This window comes from Pygocentrus nattereri, chromosome 21 (assembly GCF_015220715.1).
Source record: "Pygocentrus nattereri isolate fPygNat1 chromosome 21, fPygNat1.pri, whole genome shotgun sequence".
NCBI classification, from domain to species: Eukaryota; Metazoa; Chordata; class Actinopteri; order Characiformes; family Serrasalmidae; genus Pygocentrus; species Pygocentrus nattereri.
Window position 1 is genome coordinate 33117549 of NC_051231.1, and position 17500 is coordinate 33135048.

The following is a 17500-nucleotide window of genomic DNA, read 5'->3' on the forward strand; positions in this document are numbered from 1 at the left end:
TTTCACTGGGATTTTGGAGATCATCCAGTGCTGTGGAACCAATGCCGAACGCTCAGGGGTCTCAGCTCCTCTCAGACTGAAGGAGCCAGTCAGAAACTCTATGACCCCCTCTTACAGTTGGATTATGATTGGTTCTTCAGCGCCTCATGGTTGGAAAAATGTGGGGCTTTGAAATCGCATTAATCTTTTTGAATCACCCTTTTAATCTAGCAAAATGTCAACAACAACAGTTATGCTCTTTTGGACTCCCAGTTATGGATGGCTGTGGCATCGCTGGCGATCGATCTTGCGGAAAACTTATTCAAAGATAAATGTTTGGCTAACAGATGATCTAAAAAACTATAAAACAATGTCCCCAGACATCAGGCACCATTTCATGTAATACGTTTGTGTGAGGGAGCTTTTACAGCTGGACGTCTGGTTCCTATCACCACCACTGTGAACAGTTTTAACTGCTTTAAAGTTGCTCTAGAATAGAGCATCAAAGCACCCTGAATGGCTCTCTTTACATCTAAATGATTTACATATGCAGAAATGAATATATTTGTTCAAAGGAACCGTTGCTAATGGCTGCAGGATGCAAAGCCAGCTGCACGACCCGTTCCACATGCAGAGGAGACGCGTATGTCCTGACCGTGGCTTTCTAATTGGACAGGAGTCATTTAGCAGACACGGTTTAGAACAGAAAGTCTGACTCGTGCAAGTGTTTTCTTCCAGAAGCCGAAGGTACAAGACATAATTGGTGCAAAGTGGACGCCTTTCATGTGATCGCAGAGGCCTCGGTGGTCAATTTTGCATAGGCGATAAAAGCAGCTCATAATAACTGCCCTCCCTGTGCGTGCTGGAGTTCGAGGAAGGCCTGAGGGCTGAAATGTGTGGCATTGTGCTGCTGCGTGGGGGTCGAGGCTGAAGGCCTGAAGGAAATAGCTTACTCTGCAGCCTTCAGTGAGTTCCATTCATGAGGATGTCATCAGCGTCAGGTGATTCAGCACAGCCGAGACCTCTGGCCCCACAGGAAGTCTCCACAGGCCTGCTCAGCTGACTGCCCGCCTCACACGGGTCAGAAAGCCCATATATTTTAGCTTCTCGTCTCGCTTAAATCACTTTCCGTCTGCTGTTATCCTGTTCGGGGCCTCTCTGGCTGCGTTCACCGAGTCAGAACTTCCGAGTGGAAAAACCCACCTAAGTGTCCAACCAGTCGTTTTGCCTCTTCTCAAGGGCTCTGACTTCTGTGACACGCAGCAGCTCCCAGAACATGAAGTAATAGTGTGTTTTATACGGAGCCCTGCTGGAGACATCCTGTATAAATAAAAATAAAGCGTGGCCACGACTTAGTAAGGCGTGGGAATGGGATAATTAAGTCGTGGCCATGACTTAGTAAAGCGTGGGAACGAGATCCGAGTCCTTCAGAATCCTCCTGGTCTTCCCCAGGCAGCGACTGGTGGATAAATCCAGGAGGTTTGGGAGCTGGACCCCGGTGATGTGCTGGGCAGTCCGCACCACCCTCTGCAGAGCTTTCCGCTCCATGGCAGCGCAGTTCCCACACCAGGTGGTGATGGAGCTGTTAGAACGCTCTCCACAGTACGTGTGTAGAACTTTCTGAGGATGCGGGAGTTCATGCCAGACCTCCTCAGCCACCTGAGGTGGAAGTCTTGAGTCACGGACACATTGAGTTTAGTAGGAGAAAGTTCTAAAGTGGGAAATTCTGGATTCCCAGTTGTCCTGAATGGGTTTAAGGGTCTAAAATGACATCACCGTCTATTAGACTGGAGAGAAGAGCTACAGCCTCACACGACGCCCAGCTTCTGAATGGAGCTTATGGAATATGAACGTTATGAAGAACATGACCAAGTGCGTTGTGGACCCACCGGTGGTCCCGAGGAGCTTAAGAGTCTAAGACGCAGTCAAGTTTAGCTTTCCGGTTTGATGGAAATCAGCTAGATATGCCTCGGTTTTTGTTTTGGCTGATCTTTATTCTCTAAACTTTATTCCCGAAGTCTATTGTTTAAAACGGCGTCATAATAAAGTGTCTTTAGTTCATTTAAGCCATAATTTGAGCTTCGGATTAAAGGAAGGCCAGTAAATCATCCATCGGCTAGTTTGACTGTAAAGAAATCGGGATCGGCGCCTTGTTTTCCAAGCCCAGCTCTGTGTTTGGGAAGAACTCTAGCATAGTTGTGAAAAACGTAAACCAAAATAAAAGTCTCTCTGATTTCTCCACCGTCCTCACAACACAGGGTCCAGTTTGAACATGGATGAGCTGCATGACAAAACACACGGCGCCACGCTTCAGCAGTCTGATTGGCTGCTGCCCAGCAAACCCGCTTCTCATTTGCATAAAGTTGAAGAATGCCATCTCTCTCTCCCACTTCACTTCACCACAGTACAAACGCAGCGTTATTGTTCTAAACAGTGGGCCGACTCTTGTTTCTCCCGCCGTCTCGAGCTCTTCACTGCACGAGTGGGTCGTATTCATTCATTATTAGTGAGGATATGCAAATTGGGTGCGTTCTAATTAAAGCCCAGGATCTACGTCACAGCTGGGGAAATTTCACAGCTTCTTCTTAATGACCACTTGTGGTTTCTCACCAGTGACCACAAGGAACGGGTGCCTCGCACGCGCTTCTCGTTCTGTTCCTCAGAAAGCGAAGAAAGCAGTTTGATCCAGTTCTGATTCCAGTGTAGAGGCTTATATGCGTCTTTGAAGGGGAATCCCACTAATATTTCAAAATTTCTGCATAAATAAATGGTTAAGATGTAAAGAGAGCGAGTCAGAGCTGTTCACAGTGGTGGTGATAGGAACCAGACGTCCACGTCTAAAAGCTCCTCACAGAAAGTTCCTACAGGAGGTTCTGAATTCACTGCCTGATGATCTGAGACGCTGTTTTATGGTCGTTTTGTGGCCTAAAAATTTGTTTTAATCCATTTATTTTTATCCATTCGTGGAGGAGGGACACATGCAGGGCGCTGTGAGGGAAAATTGTCCTGTTCTGGGTCTGGAAGCTTCCCTAGAACAGGGCATCTCACGTGAAACCGTTCCGAATGATTGTGTCTACAGCTCACAGTTTGAGTTGTGTGGAAATTTTAAAAAATGGGTGGAATTCCCCTTCGCCTGGTTTATAACTGTATAATAACCTTCATAACAGGCTGGTAACTGCAGCGGCTTTGGAACTGCGCTCTTAAAAAAGATGGTTCTTCAAGGGTTCTTTAGTAAAGGCAATGGTTCTGCATAGAACCATGAATACTCAAAGAACCATGTGCATGCTTAAAGGGTTCTTTGCATTGTGTAGGGGCTCTTCAGACTGATGGAGAACGTGTTGTAGGTGGTTCTATATATCACCTATTTGAAAAGGGTTCTGTATAGCACCGGAAAATCTTCTTTTATTGTTACGACGTCAATCTAGTACCAATTGAAGAACCCTTTTTGGTGCCATATAGCAACCTGTTCAAAAAGGTTCTGTATAGAACCACCCACAGCACATTCTCCATCAGTCTGAGGACCCGTTCACGATGCAAAGAACCCTTTAAGCATGTACATGGTTCTTTGAGTGTTGTTGGTTCTAAATAGAACCATTTTCAATGTGGTTCTGCACTCTCTCTCATATTGAAACATATAGAAATTGTTCTATTTAAAACCAGAAAAAGGGTTCTTCTATTGTTACGATGCCAAGCTCGTATACAATAGAACCATTTTTGGTGCCGTGTAGAACCCTTTTCAAATACAGCACATGCTCCATCAGTCTGAGGAAGCCGTTCATGATGCAAAGAACCCTTTCATCAGGCAAAAGGTTCTTTGAGTTCTAGATAGAACCATTTTCTTCAGAGAACCATTTCAGGTTTAAACGGTTCTCTACATGGTGAAATGGTTCTTCAAACTGATGGAGAATGTGTTGCATATGGTGCCCTGCGATGGACTGCCGGCCTGTCCAGGGAGTATCCTGCATTCTGACCAATGACCGCTGGAATAGGCTCCAGTTCTATGGAGAACCATATTGAAAATGGTTCTATATGGCACCAAAAATGGTTGCGCTATTACCCTGCCAAGCTCGTATACAATACAACCCTTTTCAAATACAGCACATTCTCCATCAGTGTGAGGAACCTGTTCACGATGCAAAAAACCCTTTCATCATGCAAAAGGTTCTGAGCGTTTGTGGTTCTAGACAGACCCATTTTCTTTAGAGAACCATTTCAGGTTTAAAAGGTTCTCTGCATGGTGGAATGGAGAGAAATGGAGAATCTCCCTCAATCTGAAGAACCGTTTCACCTCGCAGAGAACCGTTTGAGCATGAAATGGTTTTTCACAGAACTCATGGTTCTAAACAGAACCATTCCCTTTACGAAAGAACCCACAAAGACTCTCTTTTTACGTGTTGTGCCTGTTTCTGAGGAACGTCCCAGCAGTCCTTGCTGTTTTTAGTCAGATGTTGCAACAAAAAGGGGGAAAGCGACGAGGGGAGAAATGGATTTGTGACAAACACAAAAACATCTCGAGATCTCGCTGAAACCTGATCCAGCTCTGAGCTTCTGCTGCTCACCGTCTTCTCCCCAGCAGAGAACTCGACCGACCCGACCACTCGAGTGGAAGGAGTAAAATAGGAGTGTCACAGAAATGCGTCCGCTATATTATGGTGTTATTGAAGAGAACAAAGTCCTCAATTCTCTGTGGTTGATTATCTGATCCTGTATTCATAGTCGTAGCGGCTAGTTTCGCGTTCTGCGTTTTAAAATGTAGTTAATGCTTTCTTTGCGAAACAGTTCCCCCCTCCCTCACTGCATAATGGAACGATCCGAGGCCGAAGCCTCAGCACACTCACTCAGCGAATGAAACGTTGCTCGTGCAGGCGCTGTGGAAGCTTCGTGAGGGGGAAAAGTCAAAACATATGAAAAGTGCAGCTTATAAACTTTTAATTTCAATGTAAATTCAACCCAGGTGCCTCTTAAGTTTATGGAAAGTGACTTCGGCGGTGATGGAGCGAGTCTGCTTCGGTTTAGTTCGTGAAAGATCCGAGTGGAATAAGCCGGTCTCCTGAGGCGGGGACGCTCAACGTCTTCTTGGGGTCAGTTTTTCACTTTTTGTTTATGAAATGTCGCTAAAGTGTGATTTGTGAGAGCTGCGTTGTGGCTGTTTGGGGAACTAGAGCAAACTTTCTCGTCCCCATAGCTGATCTGTAACGAGGCTGAAGTCAGCGGTCTTTTTCGCCAGCTTCTTGTTCGAATTTCCCCGTTCCACCTTAAATCGTGCCCCTGTAACGTTCTGGAGCTTGAGGCGTTGTAATGACTGCTGCGCTATTTAAGGTGGAACGGGAAACTTGGGGGAAGAAGCTGGCGAAAAAGAAGCTGAATTCACTTTAGTTCATCTGTGGAGTTACAGGAAAGCAGTAAACCGCACTAAAAACGTAAACTAGATGGATTTACTGCTGTAAACCTCTGGGAAATGGACAATAATCAGCGGGTTATTTTAACCTTCCTGGATAGAAAGCAGAGGCAGAGTGAGTAGCTGACCAAGGACAGGCTCAGTGGCCACTGTACAGGTCAAAAAAGGGCAAATGTAAAAACTCTGCTTCCTGATTAATGCAGACAGGCCACTGCAGAAGTGGGGTCCACAGTGAGACGTGGGAACGTATTGAGGTTTTCTTCCAAGGAGTCAACAGCAACACCTCATCTTGGATCACACAGCTGCTGTAGATGGAAAAATGGAAGAAATGTGAGCCGCCAAACTCAACTAGTGCCATTCCAGTTGGGTTTAGATTGTTTATTCTCTCTTATTTATTTGTTTCTTTACTCTGTATATTTGTTTTAGGCGCGTGCTTAAAAGATTTTGTGCACACAGAGTATATCGCTGCAGTCGGAGCAGAACCTTGCATCTCCATTTTTGTCATTTTTCAGTTTTTTTAATATTTTGGAAGCACCTGTCGGCCTTTACGTTGCTTCTAAGTTTCATGATGAACGGACAGAAAGAAACAACCCAAAATGACGTAGAAAGACGTCTGGTTCCATTGACTTACACTGAAAGTAAAGTAGGTTTTTTCCTTCTCCTGTGAAGTTGCCGTTTTGGAGATACGAGGTTTTGATCAAACAGCGCAGTATTAACATGGACACCTAACTAAACAAAATAAGACAGAAAGCTCACGTTTATTAAGATTTTGTTCTTCTACCTCTCCGTATGATCTTCTGATCCCTTGGCGAATGCCGGTAAAGCCCAGCCATGCCGGTAAAGCTCACACTGGCCTGCTGACACACTTCTGTCACTGGGCTTTACCGGCACGTCTGGCAGGTCGGTCAGTTCATGTTTTGTGTCTTAATCCCTCGCAGGTTCCTGAGCGCAGCCGCATGGATGTTGAAATATTTCATTGAATTTGAGAAACTGCAGGAAGTGGTTGAATGACGATGTGTCACGCAGCCTTATTTTTTCACAGGGGCCACTAACTTGACATTATCCTGTTATAATGGGCTCATGCAGGTACCTGGCCAGGCGATTCAGGCGTGATATGGCAGGAAAAACACCATTATTGACGGAATAGTTTGGCGTCCTCCCTGCGGTCCTGTGCTGAGCTGAGAGGCTAATGTAGCTCCCACATAGTGAGTGCACCCGTTAAGTCATGACACGCCTGCCTCGACTCTAATCGATCTCTAATAGGCTTGATTATGCGGTTTATGACTCGCGGTTATCAATAACCACGGACTCCGTAGTCAATCAGAATCCAGGCTGCCACCGTTTCCAGCTTTTCGCTCATGTTTACAGGTAACAGTGTCACACAGCGCCACATAATCAAGCCCGTTTGAGATCGATTTAGGGGAATTCCACCCAAATATCCTCGGAATGAAATCACTCAGATGTAAACAAAGCCATTCAGAGTGGGTTGATGTGAAACGCGCCGTTCTGGATAGACGCACCTTGCGTGTTCACGTGTGGTCGTGATAGGAACCAGACGTCTGAAGAGCTTAATGCCTCTGAAAGTCCCCTCGGAGAATGTTAATACACGAAGTGTTGGTGCAGATGCTTCCAGATGGGATCATTTTAATCCTCATCATTTTAAGGCCTAAGTTTTTTGTCCTGGGTGGTAAATAAAATGTGTATATACATGTTGTAGTCATGGCGACGCCTGGTTCCCATCGTCACCGCTGTGAGGACGTCTGAGCCGTTTCACTCCGAGCCGCTCTGAGTGACAGTGTTAGTGATTGAGTTGCGAACAGACGCTTCCGTGTTTTAACAACGCAGCGCCGTTTTTAGGCAGACGTTCGGTTCCCACAGTGCTAACTGGCACCTGTAAGGTGAGTTTGCTGATGTCGCCAGCTGATAAAGTGTTTATTTAGCGCAAAACTAAGGAAGTTAACGTCGCACACCAAAGATATCTTGGCTACATCTACATTTGGTGGAGGGCAAGATATTGTGCAAATTTGATTTTTTGCCAGACTTTCGCTCTAAACCAAGTTTCCAAGTACAGTCTGTTTAATCGGTGTGTGAATCCTCTGGTCATTTGTGGATTTGGTCAGAAACAGGTCGTGGTGTCCTGGCAGTGCGTCAGCAGAGTTCTCGCACAGGCTCTTGAGGGTCATCTGTTTCCTCTAAAGCGTCCTCTGCCCCCCACCCCCACCCCCCTGCCGCCCCCCGGGTCCCGGGTGCTGTGTGGTACAGTAATGCTAATGCATCCCGACAGCAGGAATGTGTGGGCTGTAGATATGCACACCCACCTATGAAGACGCTGTGCGTGCTTTTAATCAGTTCCAGAGTTCGGTTTTACATTAGCAGGAATGTATAGTGTATATGGTGAAGAGAGACCACCCTTTCATTTATTTAGTGTCCAGTTAAAACAGCCCCCGAGTACAAGCGCTTCATTTCTCAGTGGCAGAAAAGGCCAAAAATACAACACAGATCTAACTGATCAAACCCATTCAGCGCTGCTGAGGTCTGGACTCTGGGGTGGTCAGTCCATCGTCCAGCTTCTTTGTTTGATGTGTCCGTCTCCTTTTCTCAGTGAGGTTCTTCTCGATCAGCTACACGTTCTTTCAGACCCACGGCGCTGAGTGGTCTCCTCACAGTGGAAGGATGGACAGAAACACCTGTGGATGTTTTCAGATCTGAAGCAGCTTGATCTTCTCCTCTCTCTCAGAGATCAAAGCTTTCAGTGATGATCATCTGCTCTTCCAGGTGGTTGTTAGGAGGCCCAGTGTCTCTGTAGCTTTTCGTCAGGTGTCTAATCTCCTTAAGAACTTGTGCTTAATGGGCTTTTTGGACTAGAAGTGAAATGAAAGGGGTTCTCTGGTTCTGCACAGTACTGTGTGTCTAAAACTCTCCGCTCTGGACTGCCTTCATTGGGTCTAGAGCGGCCAGCTGGCTGGCTCATTTAATGAGCGGTGGGTGGGCGAGGCTACCTTACCAGTCCCTACACCCACAGAGGGAAAGCGGCACCCAGCGCCGCCAGAATGGGGCTGGTGCACGTAGTATTTTGGGCAGAAACACCTTGCTGAGGACTGCACCAGTGGGAAGAAGGAGCCTTGCTGCTGCTGTGCGCTCCTCCAGGACTCGGACTTGGATGGCGTCAGTGTGGAATGGGTCTTCAGGCCTGAGGAGGTCGACACCCTTGTGTTGCTGCCTGCCCACGGTTCCCCGACCCTCGTGGACCTTCCACTTCTCCCGCTGGAGGAGCGACACGGCACAGTGGAAGCCCCTGCCCACATCCACCCGAACCTTCTGCCTCCCTGTCCCTCCCACCCTGGTTTGGCTACTGCCCTTCTCTCTGCCCCCTGTGTTCTGCTGGACGAGCCGGGGTGGTCGGAGTCCCACCCCCTCCCGGCATGTCTCTGGCCTGCACCTGTTGGCCTGAGTGGCTGCTACGGCCCGACACCCGGGCCCTGCCCGGTGTCCCGAATAAGTTCTTAAAAAAATAAAACTGACACTTTACAGAGTCGGGAGCTTTTAGTTGCTGACGTCGGCTTTTCTCTTGTTTAGAACAAAGTCAAGACAATAAATGCAAAGTCCTGTAACTCGGCTCTGTAAATCTGAGTGACAGGGCAGCATGTGAGACATCAGGATTTCAGCTTGTAATCGCTGTCCGGCTGACGGGTTACCACAGGTAGGACACCTGCTTTAGGTTTTCCGTACACTTTGTGGCTCGGCCGGGGGAGAGGCCTACGCCCACTGACCACTGCCGAAATCACCCTGTAAGCGTTTTAATTCACGCCTGTGATATTAATGATGGAGCCGTTTGATACAGCGATACAGAGTTCGGTGGTCGTGAGGGGGTCTTAGGTGTGGTATATTGAGCTGCTTTTTAACTACATATAATACTGGGCTTCCTCGAGGAGAGGCTTGGAGATGAGTAAACAAACACACCAACATCCAGAAAATCACTAGTTATTTTTTATTTATATATATATATATATATATATATATATATATATATAATCATTATTAATTAACATTCTATTAATTTTTGTTTATTCAAATATTAACACTTTTCTCAGCAAATAAACACAAACTACACAAATAGATTTTGAAAATGTGTCTTGGGAGCCTCCGACTTTCCCACAGTCCTGTGTGTAATCCGTATTTCTGACCCACATCCTGACCAACTGAATTAAGCCTCTTTATGTCTGTGTGTGTTTACAGGACGTGGAGGTGGCCTGTGTGAGAAATGGGTGGTGTCCCTCAGTCTCCCTCACTCTTCATGCGGCTGCTCTGTCTGACCGCTCTGTGGTCCAGCCCGCACGCTCAGGAGCTCAGGTCCACCAGGTGGCCACTCTATTCCCAGAAGCCTTTTCTGCTGGCCTGGAACGCCCCCACCGAAGACTGCGGCCCGCGGTACGGCATCCGCTTACAGCTGGACCAGTTCCAGATTGTGGCGTCTCCGAACGAGGGCTTCGTCAGACAGAACCTGACCATCTTCTACAAGGAACGCCTGGGTCTGTACCCGTACTACAAACAGGACGGGGCGTCTGTGAACGGCGGCCTGCCGCAGTTGGCCAGCCTTGAAGAGCACCTGGCCAAAATGCGAAGCGGCATCGACAAGTACATCAGAGAGAGTGCGAAGGGGCTGGCCGTCCTGGACTGGGAGGAGTGGAGACCCCTCTGGATCCGGAACTGGGACGCCAAAAACATCTACAGGGAACAATCCCGACAGCTGATCTCTGAGAAAAACCCCAGCTGGTTGCCGGATCACGTGGGCAAGGTGGCGCAGCAGGAATTCGAGCTGTCCGCCCGCAGGTGAGGCTGGGTGATTTGACTATATTACAGTTTCGTTCGATCGAATCGAGTTCAGTGAACTTGTACAGACATTTTTTTACATCAGCATAAAACGCAATTGCTCTTCCTTTAGACACATTTAGCTTTTAATTTAAACACCAGTGTCTGTAAAATCAAATTCAGCCAGTTTTCCCTCTTATACTGTCAGAAATGGAGGTTCTCTTCAGGTACATTTCTCGTTCATCAAGATTCAAACAGTGTAGATGTTCCCTCAAAGCTCCAGCAGTGGGTTTAAAGTCTGATTGTGTAGCTTAAATCAGGTTCTCCAGGTGAAAAGTTGGTATTTGTTCCTTTTCATAACCGAATGATTTAAAACAGAGCAGTAGAGTAAAAGCCTGGAGGCGAGGCGGGGCGAGGCAAGGCGGGGTGTGTGGAGTCCAGCTTAGAACAGATAATTTCAGTGGATTATAGTTCAATTATGTTCCCTGACTGAAGGTACGGAGACAGACCCCTGAGGGTCCCATCAATCAAGACGTTTTTGCTGTCTGAGGTTTGCCTCTTTAGCTTTGCACTGGGGCTAATGTAGCTCTAATGTAGCTCTAATGTAGCTCTTAGAGTAGTGTAACCTTATACCCCGCCAGTTAGCACCGCGCAGCCTTCTAGGTTTGAGCTGACTGATAACTATTGTAATGAACAATATTTCCATCTTTCATGACTGTCAATCAGGTTTTACAGTTTCAATTTCTGAAAAAAGCCCCATCTGTGGCTTTAAGGTGCACAAACGATATTATATTTGTTTCGTCTTCTTCTTTTTATCTTGATGGAGAATGTTAGCGGATGTTAGTCTGCCCTGACACCTCGTCTGGCTTTAGAGCGTTCTGTTGCAGGTAGATCTCTTTTTGTTATCCTGTTTGTTAAACTGCTTAGGCTGAGCAGCAGCCTTCCTCACATGGACCAGCTTCTCTCTCCAAACACGAAGAAGCTTTACAGATGGAGTCAAAAAAAAAAAACAAGTCACCTCATAGCTGCAGTAAAATTTAGGCCTGTTCCCATGTTAAAGCTAAAGTTATAGCCATTTTAGATTTTAGTATTATTAACTAAAAGTGATTTACAGCCTATAACGGAAGATTGTATTAAACCTAGAGCAAGATCTACCAAACCATACCAGTAACTACCAAACCATACCAAGAACTACCAAACCAAGAACTACCAAACCAAACCAGAAAATATCAGATTTACCAACAATTACTAAACCATACTAATAACTTCCAAACCAAGAACTACCAAACCATACCAAGCACAATCAGATTTACCAACAATTACCAAACCATACCAAGAACTACCACACCACACAAAGACCTGTCAGATTCACCATCTGATGTGTGTCGGACATGCAGCTTTTCGTTCAGACTCAGTAGATCGCTATGTTCTTAAAACCTTCAGATCACCCGTACAGGATGCCATCCGGTTCTCTATAGTCAGTAAACAGTGCACAGACTTTCGTTCATTTTCATGGAAGCGGTTCCTCCCTGCAGGTTCATGCTGCAGACGCTGCGTCAGGCGAAGAATCTTCGTCCCCAGCAGCTCTGGGGTTTTTACCTGTTCCCCGACTGCTACAACCACAACTACCGCGGCAACCAGGACAACTACACGGGCCGCTGCCCGGATGTGGAGATGACCCGTAACGACCAGCTGATGTGGCTGTGGATGGAAAGCACAGCTCTCTATCCCTCCATCTACATGAGCCGAATGCTGAAGGACCAGACCAGCAGGAGGCAGTTTGTGAGGAACCGAGTCAGAGAGGCGATGAGGCTGGCATCTGTCGGCAACGGAACCGCTCGGCCTGTGTTTGTGTACACGCGGCCCACGTACTCTAACGAGGTCCAACCACTAACGGAGGTGAGAAACACTCGCGCACTACACACACACACACACACACAATCTACACACAGTCTACACACATACAATCTACACACACGCAATCTACACACACACACACAATTTACATACACACAATTTACACACACACACAATCTACACACACACACTGTATACACACACACACACACACAAGGAGAACCTCCCTCAGAGCTGAGGAAGAAACCTTGGGAGGAACCAAGGCTCACCAGGGGGGACCCGTCCTCCTCTGGTCAGACTGCCTACAGAGTTATTACACTACTAATATTAATAGCAGTAGTATTGGTAGTAGTAATAGCCAGGAGTCCATGAGAACTTCAGTGTAGGGTGGGCAGCTAGTCCAAGGCAGGTGGCGGTAGCTGGGCCGTGGGCTTAGGATTTGCGCATGTAAACTCGGATGGAAAAACAAATGAAACCCAGTAGAATAAAGCAGATATAAGGGCTTTTTGCTCATGGATTACAGAGTTCCGGGCAGGAAAGGACAGGAAAGCTGTCTCTCAGCTCGCCGGGTGTTATTGTGTGTGATTCATGCTTCAGGAAATCTCTCCATGCTTTCCTTCAAGGAAAGAATCCTGGCTTTGCTTTGAAGACGGCGCCCGTCCAGTGGTGAAGCAAACTGACCTCAGAAGTTCGCTTTTAATTTAGTGGGAAAGCAAACAGTGTCTGACAGAAAGCGAGTTTATTTGGGTCAGCGGGGTCATGGGAGTGTGTGAAGGAGGGGCCGGTAGGTGAGGACCTTTCGGCTTTGAGAGCTGTTGGTTATTGTGTGAATAGTACGAAGCACAAAATGACATCTTATTGACATTCGGTTCAGCTCTGCACCTCAGAATTGTTTGTTTTGTTGTCAAAAGAGAATGAAAACGGCCAAAGCGTAAACAACGTGTCTTCTTCAAGCAGAACAAGACTTTTCATCACATTCAGATCATAATGAAAGCTTTCTTTCTGCTCACAAATATGTGGTTTGGACTGAAAGTTTATAATCTGCACTTTCCAGAGTTTCTCCACTCGTTCTAGTCTTCTTCTTCTTCTTCTTTCGGCTGCTCCCTTCAGGGGTCACCACAGCGGATCATCTGCCTCCATCTTGCCCTATCCACTGCCTCCTCTACTTTCACACCAACCATCTCCATGTCCACCTAGTGAGCTTTGAGAAATAATTCCCGTCCTAGGTGATTTTTCCCGTTCTGGCCACCACATCTGGGGTCTTTGAACGTAACCGGAGGTGAAAAATGACTAAATTTACTTTCCTTACTTTGGAAGAGAAAAACGTTCCTCGACAGAGTCGATAGAACAGGTTGAGATCCTTACACAGTTTCCCCCTGAACTCCTGATCCCACCTAAACTGCTGGAAAAGTTACCAAATTTGTGTTTTCCTACATTTATATTGATCTCACTCTCAGCCCCTCCCCCTATTCTGGGGAGTCTCTCAGTGCATTTAAAAGCACAGAAGCCCACCGGCTCTTCATGTCAGGGTGGGCAAAGGATCCCATGGTGTTCATAAAGAGGAGATAAACTCTGATCATAGGAGGGAAACGACATCAGCTCATTAACACAGACGGGATCAATGCAGGCCTTTAGATCATTTAGCTGATGTTATCAGCCGAGAGATGAACAGGTGTCCCCCTAACGGAGCTGCGGACCACCGGGCTAACTTCACTCTCTGTTTCTGATTTAAATGACGTTTAAATGGAGAAACAAACGTTAAATATCAGACTGAATGTCGTGGGGCGGAAAACTACGTCGTGGTTCTGTAAGTTTGCTGGAGCAGCTAGTTCAGAGTTCAGCTCCGGTCCTGAAACCCCTGCCCTGCCTTACTGGTTTCCTGGTATTATCAGCTGATTAATCCCTTCTGGAGCTGAACGAGGCGTGAACAGCAGAGAAACACTGAACTGTGCAGAGCAGCGGCTCCAAACCTGGAGTGAAAACACTGAATTAAAGGTCTGAGTGTCTCTCGGCTTCTGAGGCCTCTTGCAGGTCGATCATTCACAAAGCACAGCTAATTAAAGGCGTCGCTCAGCGCAGTCGCTCCCTGATTCGGTCCTCAAAATGACAGAGACGACACAGCGTGACGTCACGTGAAACGCGAGAGTGAAGTTACAGCGCGGTTTAATCAGCGATGAGGCGTCGAGGGGTTAAAAGTCTGTAAAGGAGAAATGGCGAGCGCTCAGACTTGCGTGGTGACGGATCTGAGAGGGAAGCAGTAAAGAGGAGGTTCTGTTATTGCTGAATTATTCGTGTTTCAGGAGCAGCCGTGTGCCGGGGTGTTTGTTCTGGCAGAGGACAGAGCTGCCGACAGGCTCACATGCACAACAAGGAATGTACACCGGACTGGGTATAAATAAAAACCATACAGTCACTCACACTGTGTACACACACACACACACACACACACTCCTGGACTCCTACTGAGACAAAGACTCATCTGTGTTCTGGAGGTGTCCATTTGTGGCTCTGCGGGCTTCTAAAACAAACACCACCCTCGCCTTCAGCAGCTCGAGTAGCACTCAGGCTCCGAGCTGTGGTTACAGCTGGAGGGCACTTTGGAGCAGAGTGCCCCCAGTGTGACCATTAGGGGGGGTTATTAAGGGTCGTGAGTTCAAAATATCAACATGTGCATCTCAGTAATATGACAATATTTATAGCTATCAAGATGAATGACATCACATTAGCTGTGTCCCAATTCAGGGGCTGCTGCCTTCAAAGGACACGGTCTACGAAGGCGTGTCCTGCGAAGGCTGAACCGAAATGAGACTCTGCTCTACGGCGGATTTCCCCTTTTACGTCAGAAGTTCTTTAAAGATGGAGAAACTTTGATTTTAGTTTTTTTTTTACTTTTTCGGTGGTTAGAGCTGGAGATGCTTCTCTCTGTCGGCTCCTTGCTCCCTAAAACAAAGCGAAACATTAGTGTAAGTTTAGCTTCAGACCACATTGGCTTTTTTAACCTTTGTTAAATATTCGACTCACTTTAAACCCAATACTTACATTTTCTTCAGTCCTCTGCGAAAACTAGCGCAGCTCCAGTGGGGCTTTACAGTGATGTAGTTAAACAGGTGGCGACTCTTATTGCCCACGAAATTCAGCACCTACAGGTCCACCCCGTGGAGCAGCGCTGACCCCGTTTTTTTGCCAGGAAGACGTTGTTTTGCCCCGTTTTTGTCTGAATTAAACTGATAGCTGAGGGTTTTGCCCCGTCTGGAGATCAACAACACATGATTCATCCTTCATTTGTGAAATGTGTCAATGAGTTTATGAAACAGGAGGAAGTGGTTGGGCAAGAACGTGTGAGTAGGCGTTATTTCAGGACTCTAGCGACTCTACATAGAAGCAGATGATTAGGTCTATATTTACTGAGACATGTATAGAAATAGACACATTTAGCGTGGCTCCTTCCTCGTTAGCAGAACAGCTGAGTTTGCTGTAAATGGGTTCTTTACAGATGAAGCAAAACATGACAGCTCAGCAGATTCATCACTTCTCCTATTAGACTGAATTCCAGTTCCTTAAGAGGGCCAAGAAATAGCACAAATATTGTTGTGTGTGTGTGATCTAACTTTGGCTAAACTAACTCTAACTGTAGCTAATCTAACTCTAATCTAACCGTGACTAACTCTAATCTCACTTCACCTTATCTGACTCTAATCTAACTCTAATCTAACCGTGACTATCTCTAATCTCACTTTACCTTATCTGACTCGGGTCTAACTCTAATCTAACCGTGACTAACTCTAATCTCACTTCACCTTATCTGACTCTAATTTAACTCTAATCTAACAGTGACTAACTCTAATCTCACTTCACCTTATCTGACTCTAATCTAACTCTAATCTAACCGTGACTAACTCTAATCTCACTTCACCTTATCTGACTCTAATCTAACTCTAATCTAACCGTGACTAACTCTAATCTCACTTCACCTTATCTGACTCTAATCTAACTCTAATCTAACCGTGACTAACTCTAATCTCACTTCACCTTATCTGACTCTAATCTAACTCTAATCTAACCGTGACTAACTCTAATCTCACTTCACCTTATCTGACTCTAATCTAACTCTAATCTAACCGTGACTAACTCTAATCTCACTTCACTTTATCTGACTCTAATCTAACTCTAATCTAACCGTGACTAACTCTAATCTCACTTTACCTTATCTGACTCTAATTTAACTCTAATCTAACAGTGACTAACTCTAATCTCACTTCACCTTATCTGACTATAATCTAACTCTAATCTAACCGTGACTAACTCTAATCTCACTTCACCTTATCTGACTCTAATCTAACTCTAATCTAACCGTGACTAACTCTAATCTCACTTCACCTTATCTGACTCTAATCTAACTCTAATCTAACCGTGACTAACTCTAATCTCACTTCACCTTATCTGACTCTAATCTAACTCTAATCTAACCGTGACTATCTCTAATCTCACTTCACCTTATCTGACTCTAATCTAACTCTAATCTAACCGTGACTAACTCTAATCTCACTTCACCTTATCTGACTCTAATCTAACTCTAATCTAACCGTGACTAACTCTAATCTCACTTCACCTTATCTGACTCTAATCTAACTCTAATCTAACCGTGACTAACTCTAATCTCACTTCACCTTATCTGACTCTAATCTAACTCTAATCTAACCGTGACTAACTCTAATCTCACTTCACCTTATCTGACTCTAATCTAACTCTAATCTAACCGTGACTAACTCTAATCTCACTTCACCTTATCTGACTCTAATTTAACTCTAATCTAACCGTGACTAACTCTAATCTCACTTTACCTTATCTGACTCGGGTCTAACTCTAATCTAACCGTGACTAACTCTAATCTCACTTCACCTTATCTGACTCTAATTTAACTCTAATCTAACCGTGACTAACTCTAATCTCACTTCACCTTATCTGACTCTAATCTAACTCTAATCTAGCTCTTCCTATAAACTAACAATCTAATTCTAATTATCTCTGATCAAATTCCAAAGTCTACTCAAATTTTTTCTGATCATGACTAACTAATGCAGGTCTATTTTAACTGTAACTTAAATCTCACTAATGGAGCTCTGACTAACATTTCTAATTTCTGTTAAAAAACTAGTGTTATCTGGTTTAATTAGTTTAGTCTAATTCAGATCTCTAAAAAGGCAGCGATCTGACTCTGAAGTCTCTGATTGTGTAAAGAAGCACAGCCTTCAGTATGAGAGCGGATTATTTTGCAGGTGTTTCTTTAATCGCTGGGGTGGTCGAGCTGAGTGATGGGAGAGTCCAGCTCACACAGCTGTGTGTGTGTGTGTGTGTGTGTGTGTGTGTGGTGTTGAATGAGTAAGTGAGGATGAGACAGTGTGTAAGAGAGAAAGTATGTGAAAGAGATTTAAAAAAAAGTGTGTGTGGAAGGTACAG

At 45.6% G+C, this 17500-nt stretch overlaps 1 protein-coding gene across 8 annotated transcripts in view; it reads left to right on the forward strand.

Annotated features, from left to right (window-relative positions):
• Positions 1–17500, forward strand: part of hyal2b (hyaluronidase 2b) — a 39723-nt gene that overhangs the window by 12075 nt on the left and 10148 nt on the right. For 3 of the 8 annotated variants that reach the window (XM_017724815.2, XM_017724813.2, XM_017724820.2), the window contains 2 exons: positions 9614–10207; positions 11722–12085. In XM_017724815.2, coding sequence (XP_017580304.1) covers positions 9639–10207; positions 11722–12085 — 933 coding nt within the window. In that variant the 5' untranslated portion in view covers positions 9614–9638. Of the gene's footprint in view, positions 1–4634; positions 5061–5346; positions 5740–6463; positions 6583–9613; positions 10208–11721; positions 12086–17500 lie in introns of those variants that run through there. The other 5 variants (XM_017724816.2, XM_017724818.2, XM_017724812.2 and 2 more) reach the window with 5 other exon arrangements.